Source organism: Arachis duranensis, chromosome 5 (assembly GCF_000817695.3).
Source record: "Arachis duranensis cultivar V14167 chromosome 5, aradu.V14167.gnm2.J7QH, whole genome shotgun sequence".
Lineage (NCBI taxonomy): Eukaryota > Viridiplantae > Streptophyta > Magnoliopsida > Fabales > Fabaceae > Arachis > Arachis duranensis.
The window spans coordinates 36,948,129-36,964,474 of record NC_029776.3 but is presented as its reverse complement, the minus strand read 5'-3'; the positions used below and the strand labels follow the sequence as shown (position 1 = coordinate 36,964,474).

The 16,346-nt window shown below is 30.8% G+C and overlaps 1 protein-coding gene across 3 annotated transcripts; it reads left to right on the top strand.

The window, feature by feature from the left end:
* The first annotated feature begins 5,817 nt into the window (after nucleotides 1-5,817).
* LOC107489188 (protein IQ-DOMAIN 29) lies at nucleotides 5,818-11,208 on the top strand. 3 transcript variants are annotated; one of them, XM_016109957.3, is made up of 7 exons: nucleotides 5,818-6,064; nucleotides 6,945-7,093; nucleotides 7,276-7,554; nucleotides 7,797-7,985; nucleotides 8,147-8,227; nucleotides 8,894-10,562; nucleotides 10,883-11,208. In XM_016109957.3, the coding sequence occupies exons 2-7, from the start codon at nucleotides 6,995-6,997 to the stop codon at nucleotides 10,912-10,914; spliced, it is 2,349 nt and encodes a 782-aa protein (XP_015965443.1). In that variant the 5' UTR covers nucleotides 5,818-6,064; nucleotides 6,945-6,994; the 3' UTR covers nucleotides 10,915-11,208. The 3 variants fall into 3 exon arrangements, with proteins under 3 accessions (XP_015965443.1, XP_015965442.1, XP_015965444.1); XM_016109956.3 differs by having other exon boundaries at nucleotides 5,818-6,151; XM_016109958.3 differs by having other exon boundaries at nucleotides 5,818-6,222.
* The last annotated feature ends 5,138 nt before the right edge of the window (nucleotides 11,209-16,346 follow it).

Genomic DNA, 16,346 nt, shown 5'->3' with positions numbered 1-16,346 from the left:
TTGGGAGAAATATGCTTTGTTCTATCACCTTTGATGTATCCACCTTTAAGTTGAGGAATGCATGTTGTATTATCTTCAAACAGGACAGTTGGAGCTATCTTATGATCAATCAGTTCACATGATGACAGAATATATTGGATCAAACTCTTGAGCCAAAAACACTCGGGGCAATTGCTTCATGTATTGTTTGTATTTCAGCATGATTAGAGGAGGTTGCTGCTATCGTCTATTTCATAGACCTCTATGATATAGCTGTATCACTATATGTAAATAGGTATCCTTTTTGAGATATTTCTTTGTGTGGATTAGACAAGTATCCAGTATCTGCATAACTAACTAATTGTGACTTGGACTCATGTGGATAAAACAAACTCATATCAACTGTTCCATGAATATATCAAAAAATTTGTTTGATTTCATTGCAATGCCTTTTGGTTGGAGATGAACTATACCTTGCTAGTAAATTCACCGCAAATGATATGTTAGGGCGTGTATTATTAGCAAGATACATTAGTGCTCTAACGGTACTGAGATATGGTACTTCAGAACCAAGGATATCTTCATTTTCTTCGTTAAGGACGAAATTTATCATTTTTCACATCCAAAGACCTTATGATCATTGTGGTACTTAAGGGATGTGACTTATTGATGAGCCACTATTTTATGGTTTATTTTGTACTGAATTGAGAGGATTTTATTAACTATTCTCACACTTATTCATGCAAATTGTATGTTTTTAAGTTTCTTTCCTAATTTTGTGCTATGATTGAAAACATGCTTCTTAGACTTTAAATTTGCTAATTTTTAATCCTCTCTTATTACCATTCGATGCCGTGATATGTTTGTTAAGTGTTTGCAGGGTTTATAGAGGGCAGGAATGGCTTAGAGAATGGAAAGAAAGCATGCAAACGTAGAAGGAACACAAGAAATTAAAGTTTTGGGAACCTGACCTCGACGCGCACGCATGGACAATGCGTACGCGTGACCGGTGCAGCAGGCAAGTGATGCGTACGTGTGGATGACGCATACACGTGACCAGAAATTCGTTCAGTGACGCGTATGCGTGGCTGACGCGTACGCGTGACCAACGTCACGTGCCTCAATTGCGAGAATTCACTGGGGGCAATTTCTGGGCTGCTTTTGACCCAGTTTCAGGCCCGAAAACCTAGACAAGAGGCTGTAGAGTCGAGCTGGAAGGGGGAAATCACTCACTTTCATTCACACAATTTTAGGTTTTTAGATGTAGAATTCTAGAGAGGGAGGCTCTCTCCTCTCTCTAGGTTTTAGGGTTTCTACTCCAATTTCTTTTTAGATTTAGATTTAATTTCTATTTTTATTTACAATTCCTTGCAATTTATTGTTCTAGCACATTTGTTCTTCAATTCTACTTGTTATTTCCTTCACTTTGTTATACCTATGTTTATGCACTCTTGACACTTTGGATTTTTGTTAATGCAATTTATATGTTCTGGTTGTTATTGCTTTCTTTGGTTGTCATTGTTAATTTTTTTCAATTGGTAGTTGTTATATTTTATTATCGTTGCAATTTTACCAGACTTTTATTTTGTGCCTACCAAGTATTTGATAAAATGTTTGGTTGAATTTTAAATTAGATTTTTGTATTTTTAGCTTAGATTGAGTAATTTGGAGACTCTTAAATTGTCAAAAGTCTTTTGTTGATTGGTGATTGAAGATTACTGGTTAGCTTGAATTTCACTAAAGCTAGTCTCTCACTATGAGTCGACTAGGATTTATGAACTCAAGTTAATTGTATGCACTTGACCTTCCTCCATTGGTTAGAGGTTAACTAAGTGAAGGCAATTCACATTTATCATCACAATTGACGATGATAATGAGGATAAGACTTCTAATTCTCAATCCTTGCTAGGAGCTTTCTTAGTTATTAGTTTATTTTTCTCGCAATTTATATTTTCTTGTTCCCTATTTCAAAACCCCCAAAAATATACTTTCTCATAACCAATAATAAACTACACTTCCCTACAATTCCTTGAGAGACGACTTGAGGTTTAAATACTTCGGTTAATTTTATTGGGTTTTTATTTGTGACAAACAATCTAAACATTGATTGAGGTTTAATTTTTGGTTTAGAACTATACTTGCAACGCGATATTTTTGTGAAAATCTTTACCGACATTTTTCCTTCGTCACTTGTCTATATAAAATCTCTTCAAAAAAATTTTTGTGTATGTTGTTTGATGAATTAAGATATCATTTTTTGTATGTTCGATTTGCAGGCCGAGACAAAATTTAGTATCTCTTCAAAAAAATTTTTGTGTATGTTGTTTGATGAATAAAGATATCATTTTTTGTATGTTCGATTTGCAGGCCGAGACAAAATTTAGTCTTTTCAAGATCTTTCATCTCAAACTCTTCTTTTAGAGCTTTTATAATTGTTGGAATCTCTTCAGGGGTTCCAATGATATTTAAATCATCAACGTACACATCAATTATAATGAATCCAAATGCAGATTTCTTTATGAAAACACATGGACAGATATCATCATTCTTAAATCCGTTTTTACCCAGATACTCAGTAAGACGATTATACCACATTCGTCTAGATTGCTTTAGACTATATAAAGATCTTTGCAATTTGACTGAGTATAACCCCTGTAAATATTAATTGGATGGTTTAGATATCTTTAGTTATTCAGGAACTTTCATATAGATATCACGATCTAATGATTCGTATAAATAGGCTGTTACCACATCTATTAGATGCATATGTAGCTTATGGTATGCGGATAAACTGACCAAATAATACAATGTTATTGTATCTACTACAGGGGAATATATTTCTTCATAATCTATACCAGACCTTTGTAAAAAATCTTGCGACACTAAGTCGAGCTTTGTAGCTTACAACTTTATTTTTCTCATTTTGTTTTCTCACAAATACTCATTTGTATCCAACAGGTTTTACATCTTTTGGTGTATGAACTACAGGTCCAAAAACTTCATGTTTTGCAAGTGAGTCTAACTCTGCCTTTATAACTTCTTCCAATTTTGGCCAATCATTCCTTTGTCTACATTCTTCGACTTTTCTTAGCTCAAGTCCTTACTTTCATGCATGATATTTAATGCCACATTATATGTAAATATTTCATTGACAATTATCTTATTTTGATCCTATTTTTCTCCTGTAAAGACATAATTTATTGAGATCTCATCATTCTCACATTTTTCAGGTACCTGAATGTCTTCTGACGTCAAAACTATATCAGAATTTTGGACAATTACAGGTGTTTTTACTATGTCTTTATCTTTTTCAATAGGAATAGTATTTACCTCTTTTTTTTCGATAATTTTTGTCTTTGGAATTGACAGGCCTACCACGCTTCTGATATGAATTTGTTTTGGTGGCCATTTATCCGACTGGGACATCAATTTGAATTGGAGCATTTTCAGATGGTATATAGGATTTAGTTATCTTTTTCATATAAGAAAATGCATCAGGTAATTCAGTTGCTATTCTTTGTAAATGTATAATCTTTTGAAGTTCTAGTTCATATTGCCCTGATCGAGGATCTAAATGCATCAAGGATGATGTATTCCAATTAAGTTCCTTTTCAGGAAGCTTATTCTCTCCTCCTAATGTTAGAAATTTTGATTCATCAAAATGACAATCTGTAAATCAGGCTTTAAATATATCTTCAGTTTGTATCTCAAGATAACCTCACTATAGTGGGAGAATCATATCTAACATATATCCCTAATTTTCTTTGGGGTCCCATTTTAGTGCGAGAAGGTGGTGCAATAGGAACATACCTCCTAACAGTGGCATTGTCGTCGCCATTAGGAAGCTCTCCGAATGTGTTCTGCATCCAACTGCATCTTACCATGAATTTGTCCATGTAGTTCGCAAGAGGCAAAACACCCAGCAGCTCCTCGCACCACACCCAAGCTGGACAACCACCCTCGATGTATCGCTCAAACTCCGTCAGGCATCCACTGACGTAATGTCCATCAAGCGGTAGCCCTAACTGGTACGCCACGTCCTGCAATGTAATCATGCATTCCTCGAACGACATATGAAACGTGTGCGTCTGCGGATGCCATCGCTCCACAAATGCACTCACCAATGGCTCATCCAACCTAAACTAAGTCTTGTTCAGTCTCGCAAGATAGTATAAACCAGCCATCTAGAAGTACAGAACGATCTTCTCATCCAGGTGCATGCCCTGCCGCCGTCTCATACTCGTGATACATCGGTGGGGCTACATAATCAACATAAGAAATTGTCTCTTACTACCACATCAAAACATATTTATATAATAATATCAACTAATGCATCTTTTAATCCAAAGGATACCACTTGTACGCAACCAAATAATGTTACGTGTTCAAACACAAAATAACATCATATATTCATCAAACTGGGCCTAATAAAAATAAGTTTAACATTAATAAAAAAATTGACTTAATGTAGACGTCACATGAGTTCTAAGTAAAACAGCAAGTCACTACCCATATTTTTTTTAACAACAACCCAAATCACAACATAAACTCCAATCACTACTTTTACTCTAACTAAGTTTCACCACCCATTATCTTTACTACTTATTCTCTTCTACTTATTTGTCATCACTATCCAAATTAGAATTTGCTGTATCAAATCTCTAGAAACTAATAACTCACTCATCTAACCACTCTATCTAATTTAATAATTATAAATAATGACTAGTGTTAAAAGAGAAAAAAAAGTAAAACATTAAATCCTATTTCCGAAAAAAAAAAATGTACGCACTAACCTCTTCATTAATGACACCAGCAATATGGACAACTCCATCTAAATGATAAAGACGATTTGTATTATCCCTCATCAGTAGAATATCCGAATGTTGAAGTCTTTGTTCGAGTTTTAGGACTGAGGTTTCTTTGCGATTTGGTGGGGCAGGATTTTTAAATTGTAGTTCGAATGAGTTCAATTCGAATTCTATTTATAGAAAACCTTTAGTAATTCGAATGAGCCAAATTGAATTACTATAGGCGCTCATTGGTAGTAATTCGAATCAACCCAATTCGAATTAATAAAGGCATGGGTAAATTGAAACAGGTTGTTTCGAATTACTGGATGCACAAAACTATGGGTAATCACCAATTCGAATTAGTAAGTGTCACGTGCATGCATAAATCGAACTATATTGATTTGATTTACTATGGTAGAATGCATGCATGCGTAAATCGACTTAGGAAGTTTTGATTTGCATTATTTCATAGTAATTCAACTCAGCCTAAGTCGAATGAGTACGAGAGTTGCTAAATTGAATTATACTCATTTGATTTATATAGAGACGTGCAAATGGAAGATTTATGTAACTTCTTTTTATTTGGGTAGATTGTGTAATTTTAGGCTGAAGTTGGTTTATTTTTGTGTTTTACCCTATAAAATAAATAAATATAAATAGAAAATTTTATTATTAATATTAATATTCATCAATACTATTATCTCACTATAATAAAAATAAATTATATATATTTATTAATATTATATATGTTGCTTAAATTTATATGCATACAATAGGGTTATATTTTTAAATTTTTTTAATGCATTTCATCCTTAAAAATATGAGACCTCTATACTAAATGAACATTCACATACACATTCTTATCACAATACTACCAAGCATATGCAATTAAGCTACAAGTTAGCAGTTATTAATTAATGTTAATGTATGAATAAAATGAATTCAATATTAATTTTATTTTTTCTTTTTGAAAAAGAAAAAAAAAAGGAGAGGGGGGCACGTTCTAAACTTCTAAATTCTAATTACTTAGTTGAAACCTCGTAAGTGGAATCTACGACTACGACGCTGCTTTTGAGCCACTCTGCCATTTTCTCTTTCTCTTTCTTCTATACTGATTTTTTTCAGTTCACTGCTCTTTCTGTATCCAAAGACCGAAACTTTATTGCTCCAAAAACACTTCACCCATTCCAAATCTCACCCTTCACTTCACATTTCTATGCATTCATTTCAACCATTTAATTTCCTCACTTGTTTCTTCTCTTTCACCTCATTTCACTTGTTGTGGAACCCTTAGGGTTTGATCCTATTTTCCTTTCTATCCTTTCTGTTGTTCACTACTTCACTTCAATCTTGTTTTTCTAGTTTTTGTTTTATTTGATTTGGTGAGTTTTTTATTTCTTAGCTGATTTTAGTGTTGCTTTTAAGGAAGGTGAAAGTGTGAAGTTGACCCTTGGTTGGTGCTGTTTAGAATTAATTGAAATTCTACTATCCCATTCATTTTCCTTTTATTTCGTTTTTGTTTGCATTTGAATCTTGGTTTGTAGTTCTAGCTCTTGTCCTTACTGAACAATAAATTGGCAGTAGGTGAAAAAATTGACCTTTGTTTCGGATATCATTTATATTTTCAATTCCTTTATTCATGCCACCTTATTTTTTTTCTGCTCATAACTGCTACCTAGATGTAATTTAATTGCTTTTAACACGTGTTTCCATTATTATACTTTGTTCATAGTGGATTTGGGTTAGACTATGCATTGAAACAAGTAGTATTTCTTCCTTTCTTTAAATTTATTTATGTACTTATTTCGGAGTAAATCCGGAATTTGGTCCGGAGAAGATGTTTTTGAATATCAAATTGGTTTTTAAAAGATTAATTGCATTAAATGTTTCTCAATTGACCTGTTTGCCATTTAGACATTGCAGACATTAATTTGTTTTTTTGGGACTATTTTGATGTTAATTGGAAACACATCATTTGACAACCTTCCATGATTGAATTAGTGTTCTGAAAAATGCTAATTGGTGATTTGCACTTCGTTTTTCTTTTACTTATTTTATGCGTTAGGATAATTAGACTTGTTTTTTTTGTCTACTTATTGTGTTTGGTAATTTGTTTTAGTTTTAGCACTTCTACTTCTCATGTGATTGATGCTAAGTTGTATATGCTTCTTGCAGATTTTGATGCTTGAGTTCTGTTCTGTAAAGCATTAATCTTTACTACTGCAATGGGGAAGGGAAGAAGTCCTGGTAAATGGATCAAGAATTTTATCTTGGGAAGGAAATCATCATCAAAGTCTAATTCCTCAAAGAAAAATAATATTTCTGTAAGTACATTTGGTTTTTGGTACCTTTCTTTTTTGGTGTTTATGATTTGATATATCTGTTGTCTTTGTTAGAAAAGACCGCATGGAAGAAAGAATTTTTCAGTATGATGCCTGTTGTAGGTCCTTATATTTCGAAATATTTTTATCCGAGTTCTAATTGTTGTTTCAATTCTTTTATAAAGAAACTAAATAAGAATGACGTGCTGGGCTCTTCTGAGGTATCTGTGTCCGATCCAACTGTGGATTCTTTGGTGATATCGGCACCAATTTCTGGAGCTAATGCTAATAATGGAGTACTTTCAGAGAAGAACAAGTCATCCACTGAAAGGGATATCCTTTCAACTGGGGGTGGAGAGTCGTGTGCACAAGCTGATGGTGCTTTCGGATCTCAAGGGGATCATGAGAATCCCAAGCTTACAGAAGCTGCTATAAAAGTCCAGGCTGCTTGCAGAGGCTATCAGGTAATTGCCCTCGTAAGCTGTTACAAATCTGTTACTCTAGTTTAGCACTTTATTTGAATGTGTGATGGTAATAATCATTTCAAAGATATCACATTTTTGCTTAAACCAGTGCAACTGTGCAATTACAATTGCTACATAAGCTATCACATGAAGGTTTCATAAGCAATGAATCTTCATTTGGAAGTTAATCTATATATTGGTTAGTGAATGCTCAAAGTGACCCGTGCTTAACTTCATTGAAGGCTCGTCGAACATTTCAAATGCTCAAAGGTATCATACAGCTGCAAGCTCTTATCCGTGGCCAGTTGGTTAGAAAACAAGCTGTTTCTGCTTTATACTGTGTGAAGGGAATAGTTAAGTTTCAAGCTTTGGCTCGTGGTTACATTGTTAGGCATTCAGATATTGGGCTTGAAGTCCTTAAAATTCGTAAGGTAAAAGTTTTTATTTTTGTTTTTATTTTTTATTTATCGTAAAATAGACCTGCTTTAGTGATTTACAAAATAGAGTTATTGTGTAGATGAAAAGATGAATGAATGAATTTCTTTCTTCCTGCCCTTCTACTACTCACTACATTTCAATGTACTTTTGTTAGGATGCCCAAAATTCAAATTCTATTCACGTGGCTACATCTACCCAGGCTGAGAAGCTGCCAGAAAGTGTCTTTGTTTGCAAGGTTGAGACTGTTATTTTGATGTCGAATGTACATATAGTATATAACTTCTTCTGATGTGCTTGAAGTGCTTCTAATATCTTAAATATTGATAAGATAGAGGCTAGTCCAATAACTAGAGGAAGAGAGAGAGACAAAAAGTCATGGTGAGAGTGAGACTGTGTCTAAGTTCTAAACAGATTTAAGTTTAATATTATCTAAGAACCTGGTATCTAAGGAGATAAGAAAAAGATAGAGCAGTAGCAGAAACTGAAGGATGAGGTTGAATCAGTACGGTTTACTCTTCCTTAGGTGTATGATAATATTTCTGAAATAAAAGAACAGTGATAGTATCGAGCATTCTTTCTTTGGGTCGTGTTTTGTGTGGTGTTTTTTATATTCTTGATCTTGACTGCACCACATTTTCTATTCTCTGTATTCTTAGACATAACTCAAGTTTCTTAATTAACATCCAGTATTGAGTATTCTCAAGCTGCCCATCTTTTCCTGCATTGTAAACAATAAAACTGATGTCCACTCCAATGTTTTTTTCATCGATATGATTTATGTACACGAATGGTATAGCAAAGGTTTTTCCATTTTTCCCATTTTCATCATTGTTGTTTGAAACTAAGTTTTTCCTAAAGTTTGGTTTTGATAGAGACTCATTATGCATCTGATCTGTTTCAGCTTATGGCTTCATCGGGCTCTGTGGTTCCATCATCTCTCAGTTGTGATCCTAATGAACCTAACTTAGCTTGGAAATGGCTTGACCGTTGGACAAGGTACTTTTTGGCCCCTCTTCAGGGTGTTAAGAAGAAACTTGACCCGGTCTCTGATGAGAAAAGTTGCAGTAATCAAGCAGTTAAAAGGAAGCAAGTCAAAAGAACTACACAGAAATCCCCTACAGTGAAAGCTGATGATGGCACAATTTCAGGTTCTAACAAATATAAACAGCGTCCGAAAAAGGATTTGAACAGCCCATCAATTTCAGCTCAGGAAAATACGCAAAAGGAAGCAGAGAAAAATAGTTTGAAAAAAACTCGCCTGCAGAATGGTTCAGATAGATCTGAGGTGGTTACTGAAAAAAGAAAACAAAGTACTAAAAGAAGTTCAGAGCATACTGTTGCTGATGTTTCAGAGCAGGTGTCAAGCGCCTCTTCGGAGAAAATGAAAGATTCAACACTGTCAAAGTCTAAAGAGTCAGAAGCAAAGAAAAGTCTTGGTCAACCAGAAGAAGAGAATCATGATACTGAGCCGAATAGTCTTGAGAAATCTTGCATGCAGAATGTTGTAGATAGATCTGAGGGTGTTAATGAGAAACAAAAGCACAGTAGTAAAAATGTTTCAGATGATATTGTCGATCCGGGCGCAACAGCCTCTCCCGAGAACAAGATAGATTCGACAGTATCAAAGCCTAAAGAATCTGATCCCGAGAAATGTCTCGGACAAAAAGAAGACAAGCTCGATAATGAGCCACGTAGTCCTGAAAAAATTGTCAGTCAGAATGCTGAAGATAGAGCTGATAGTGACAATGAGAAAAGAAAACACAGCGCTATGAAAGACTCAGATCATACTGTTAGTGATGTATTGGAGCAGGGCACAAATGCTACACCAGAGAAAAAGAAAGATTTGGCAGTCTCAAAGCCTAAAGAATCTGATCCTGAAAAAAGTATTGGACAAGAAGATCAACATGTTAGGGAGCCTAGTAACCCTAAAAAATCTCATGTTCAGACTGTTGTGGATAGATCTGAGATTGTCCATGAGAAAAGAAAACACAGCACTAAGAAAATCTCAGACCATACTGTTGCTGATGTATCAGAGCAGGGCACAAGTGCCTCTTCTGAGAAAAGGAAAGCATTAAAAGTGTCCAAGAACAAAGAGTCCAATCCCGAGAAAAGTATTGGACAGAAAGCAGGAGGCAAGCATGATATTGAGCCGCATAACGATCTTATTACTGTCTCGCAGACTACTATAACAAATGGTATAAATACAGAAAATCGAGGAGCTGATGAGGACTTGAATGCTGGTGATGGTTATATTGGTAACAATTGCCAGAGACGAGCTTCCCTCCCTGCTAATTTCAGTGATCAGGATAGTGAGTTACACAGCACTCCACGGCTGCCCAGTTATATGGCCCCGACTGAATCGGCAAAGGCAAAGCTACGACCACAAGGCTCCCCAAGGTTTGCTGCTGATCTGTTAGACAAAAATGCTATGACCAGGAGGCATTCGCTTTCATCTTCGTTTAATAGCAAGTCAGGTTCATTTTCTCCCAGAGCAGAAAGATTGGTAGCCTTGAGCGGCAAAGGAGCACTAAGGACTGATAGATCCCTGTCGTCTTCAAGGGATGTGACAGGTAAGCCCATTGGAATCTACAGTCTTTCCTTGTACTCTTAACTGGTGTCACAGCTCTGGTCTGAGGGTCCTCTCCCCTCCAAATCTACTGAAAATGCATGGGAAAAACTCTTAAAACCAAGTTTAAAGATTGTGTTTTTGCCTTTTTAGTGAGTAGTCCAATGTATTCAAAGGCGTTTTCTAATGCATGCATGGTATGGAATCATTAACAAAATTGAAAACAGAATACGGGAATTGAAAATGAAAGCAAACCATGGCTTAAACTGGTACTGGTGTTTTTTACTTTTACTCACTGTTCTATGGATTTTTGTAAAATTTCAGATAAGTTGATCCAACCTCAATGGAGAAGGTGATTTTACATGATCTTTCAGATCAGAGATACTTCAAGGTGGTAAAAACAATAGAGTTTATCAAAAAGCAGAAAAGATTGGTGATTTATATTACAGCATTTCTTTCACTCATGTTATTATTGAGGATCATAGATGCATAAGGGATATATATTTTGTGATTAGAGTCTATTTCTTTGTTGAGTATATATTTACAGATATGAACAGGTCTTGCTGGCCTGGCTGATGTGTTTTGCTCAAACTATAACCGAGTTTCACACTATTCTATATTTGAGAAATCTTTGTTTATTTTAGATCAAACTCTATATTCAGCAACGATGTTACGTATAATTACTTCTGTGATACCGCCATATAAATGATACCGCCATATATCATAGTTCAACCACCATATGTAATGTGGTTTACATTCAGTCTCCATCACAATTGTGACAGAATTTTTACTATCTTTCACAAAGATTACAATTGCCAATTTCTTAGGATTTTATCCAATCCTATCTGGAACAAGCCAAATTTTTATCCAAACTTGATTTGGCTAGGTTCACTCTTTAGACTTTTAATCACTAAGTACTTACCAAATTTAGTAAGGAAATCTTTTCAAGATCATGAATACGAAATATTTTTTTGGCTTTTCTCCATGATTTCTCTCTTGTCTTTTTTCTCTAACTTTTTCTAATATTTCAGATAATGTCTTTTTCATTGATAAGAAATAAAAAATAATAAAACTGAAAAACAGAAAACTCAATGTAAAACCATAAAGGAGAAAAAAGTATAGCAAAAATTCTATGAAGATTCATATACAGTGTGTTCACTCTCTTTACTTTAATTTCTGGCCATTTATCTTTTTAAATAAGAGTGAAGCTTTCAAGATTTGAGCTTGGTTAAACACATTCCACTATGTTTTTCTTCTCCAAAATCAGGGCAAAAATGCAGAGAAAAGATGAGGCAGTAGCAGTGATTCGAGTTGGCTTATATCCTTACCTGGTTGCTTTTCTTTCTTTTTTTTTTTTCTTTTGACTTCAAAGATTTGAGGCATTGATCCATTCTTTGCCCCAAAGTTTTATTTTTAGCCTTTGATTTGTAGCAAAAATACACAATTTTCATTTTCTTCTTCTTATCCGATAGGTGCATGTAAGAAGAGGATAATTTCAACAAGTTAAAGAGATGCACAAAAATGGCAACAACTGTGCTGATTTTCTTCTGAATCAACATTTTATTTGATTTGTTTTGGGGCTCTATCTTGATTTTTTCCTCTCTTTCTTTTTCAATGTGAAGACTTTGTGGTTCACTTTTCCTTAATGCTTCAACCTTATTCTGAACACCTCTTTCTAAAGTTCTCTTTCTTTTTTAATTAGGGGTTAGTCACCTGGATCATAATAAGAGAAAAAAAGAGAGTATTTGGTTGGAGTCTTTGGTATAATAATAACGGGCTAGAGAAGAAAATGAGTACTAGCTTTTGTAATTAGGTATGTTTTTAGTTTTCTGCACAAACACACACACATCACAAACACTTTTTGGATTTTCATCCCAAAACTATAATGTTAGTCATCATCAAATTATTGTTGTTATTTTTAACAAACTCAACATTTGTAAATATAAAATATATTCATATACATATATATAAATACATTTTAATACAAATATTTTAAAAATGATAAATGTAATTTTTTACTTTAAAATAAATAAATATAAAATATATAACTACATACAAAAATATTTTTTATTTATTAAGATTAATTACTTGACAGTATTATTTTTAATTATAAAATATAAAATAATTAAATTATTTTGTATTACTAAAAAAATAGATTATTCATTAAAACATTAAAAATATTGTAATAGCTAATTTTATTAAAAATATATTATTATATAATATAAATTTTTATCCAAATATTTGTAAATATGCATTTTATTTAAAATATTATACATAATACATAAAAATGTTATTTTTTTCACACTTTTATGCAAACTTTTTGAATTTTTTATTTATACTCTTAAAAAATTAGAAATAAAAAATAAACAAAATTATTTTTATTTTTTAAATATAGATAAAAATTTATTTTAAAAAAGTCAAAAAATATGGAATGACAAAAAAATGATATAATTACATATATGTAATTTTAAATAATTATATATAGTTTTTATTTTTGTGAATTTTTTTACTTTACATAAAATCGATGTTCCAACTATTACTACAAAGTAAAATTCAAAACGTTAAAACTAATTATCTTGCTACAATTTAATAAATAATTGACAACTCTAGTAAAAAAAAAGTTAAAAATGCATTCACTTATTTATTTATTATTTGTTATAAATACTATTCATTGTGACTGATTTGAAAACTACCAAAGAGACAGAGAATTGTTGCATATGAACCCATAAAGATCACAAATTAGTAATGATAATAGGGTAGCTTATGAATTGATAAATATGATTCTTATCACTCTAAACACAATGTGGATGGAAGAAGCACCCCAAAAAATCTGTAATTTAGTCTCGTTGGAACGTCTAGACCTATTCATGAATGATATTGCTACCTTTACCCAAAAATCAACATTTTCATGTATTTTATATCTAATCTAAAAGTGAGAGTGAATGGTATAACCAAAAAAATGGAAAAGAAAATTAACTAATAAAAAAGAAACACAAAATATATATGATATAATTTAATTTATTATTTAAAAATAATTATTCAAATAAAAAAATACGTAGAAAAAGTTAGATAGTAATCTATTTGTAAGTTCTATTTTATAACATCAACAAAAGAAATAATTCGATTGATTTACAAAATCATTAATGCAGGTAAATATCAAATTATAAAAGATGAAAAAGGTTTATATGTTTTTATTCACTTATTAAAAAAGAATCTTCAATTACTTTTTCATGTTTTTAAATGTTTTAGAAGTGTTTTTGCCATTTTAATTTTTAATAATATTTTTGTCAACTCTTAAATCTTTTTATGATACTTTTGGTGGTTTAATTTATTCAAAATATTTGAAAATTTCAAAATGGTAATAAATTGCCTGTAAATTAATTTTTATATTATATAATACTTTAATTCTTTAATATCTATAATATTAGACACTTTCATTATAAAAACGTTTATACTTGTGTGGGATATGAGTAATTTTTTAATAGACTTTTCAATTTGCATTTATATTAATAAAAAATTTTAAATTTAAGAAAAAGTTCATTTGAAAAATGAGATTAAAAAAATAAGAAAATATTAACAAAGGATTATAAATAAAATGTTATATCCTAATAAATTTTAATTGAGATAATTAATAAATACACATTGATTAAATATGTTCATTTATTTACGAATAGTATTATTTATCTATAATTTTAAACAATATTGAGATTTCTTTTTATATTAATGTGTATTATTATGGTTTATGTTTCATACAATTAATTTTAAAAAAAGAATTAAATTATAAGAAAAATTATTGTAAAGGATCGTTAAAAAGATTTAATTATTAAAAAGAACCTTTAATACCAAAATTAGTAAGAAGGACCAAATCTTTTTATAATATTTAAAAAGAAGAGTCAAATTTTTTTATAAGGAGATAAATATATCCTTAATTATTTTTTATAATTTTTAATATATGTTGTTTGATTCTCAACGTTATATATATAATTAGATATATATGAATAAAATTAGTAAGAAGGACCAAATTTTTTTATAATATTTAAGAAGAAGAATCAAATTTTTTTATAAGAAGATAAATATATCCTTAATTAATTTTTATAATCTTTAATATATGCTGTTTAATTCTCAACGTTATATAGATATGTATGAATATTCACTTGAGATTAATTAGTTAATTAATTAAAAAAAATTACTCTAAAAAATCGTTAGAAAAATTTAATTATTAAAATATTAATTTTTAACTATTTATTTATTTATTTTTTATAATTTTTATATTAATAATTTTTATTTTTTCTAAAATTTTAATAATTTTTATTATTTATTTATTTTTTACTTTTATGATCTTTTGTCTTTTTTTTCTCGTTAGCTAAAGATCACAAAAACAAAAAAATAAATAAGTAATTAATAAAAATAATTAAATAATAAATATTTACCATTCAATTATTAGCAAGAGTATAAATGAATATTTAAATATCTTAATATTTTTTAATTAATTTTGTCCGAAATTGTTTCATGTATACACTTTTGTTGTGCACAGTGTACTTATATATAAACATGTTTAATATGTGAAAGATTCACCTGAAATAAAAATTGGAGCACTACTGCCTCTAAGATTACGGAAATAGATCCTCTCCATTTTTTTGAACACTTGAGAGAATAAAGTGTGATCTCTTACCTTTAATTCTATAAGTGGGACCAAAATTAAATAAGAGAGAACAATGAATAGTAGGATTAAGCATTGGACACCATCCAATTTTTCTCTTAGATGACTTGTTCACTCAACTTACCATGTTTTGGGATACTACCCTATTGACAAAACTGCTGAAGAAGGATTGACCCAACAAGAGTATCCTACTACTTGTTCAGAATTTCAAATGCTTCTTCACTATCCATACTACACCAAAGGAAACTATGAAATCATGGAGGAGTGGAAGGTAGATTTGCTTCTTCAGCAGTATGGGCTAAGCTTCAAGGGCACTTTTCATGACAAGAGAGCTTTTTATAAAAAGATTTATCTCTTTGTTATAAAAATATTTAGTTCGTCTTCTTAAATATTATAAAAAAATTTGGTCATTCTTACTAATTTTAATATTAAAAATCTTTTTTAATAATTAAATCTCTCTAACAGTCCTTCAGCATAATTTTTCCTAAATTATATTACATTATATACATGTATCATTATTCTTTTATTATCATTTTGTAATATCTCTCACTTTTATTTTCCTATGTTAATATATACGTTAGCTTTTTTTGGATAAATATTTTAAAATAAATAAATTAAATTATATGGTGTATATATTTTTTGTTTTATTTCCATCGCTTTATGAATTTTTTTTGTTTGAAAACATCTCTCACTATCATTTTTCAAAGCACTATTTGTCATTAAATTAACAATTATAAAAGAATTGGAAAATGGGTAATTTATCTTTTTTTTCTGATGTCTTATTTTTCTTTTTGCTTAATTTTGTTTTATTACATCGAAGGAGATATAATTAATTCAAATTTTGTTTGCTAAAAATTATCAATGGATATATTTATTATAATACATGTAAATATTATTTTGGTCTTTATATTTATTTATTTTAAAACAAAAGATTACACTTGTCATTTTTAAAAGTTATTATCAATTCTTGTAAATATTATTTTAGTTTTTGTATTTATTTATTTTAAAACAGAAGATCACATACACTTGCCATTTTTAAAATATTCTATTTAAAATATATTTATGTATGTATATGCTAATATATTCTATATTTATAAAATTCATCAATACTCTTCTTTTATAATATTT

Excerpts from the sequence above, each read along its gene's own strand:
- LOC107489188 (XM_016109957.3), top strand. The coding sequence starts at position 6,995 with ATGGGGAAGGGAAGAAGTCCTGGTAAATGGATCAAGAATTTTATCTTG. Across the intron at positions 7,094-7,275 it reads CAAAGAAAAATAATATTTCT|AAACTAAATAAGAATGACGT; the intron begins GTAAGTACATTT and ends TCTTTTATAAAG. Across the intron at positions 8,228-8,893 it reads AAAGTGTCTTTGTTTGCAAG|CTTATGGCTTCATCGGGCTC; the intron begins GTTGAGACTGTT and ends GATCTGTTTCAG.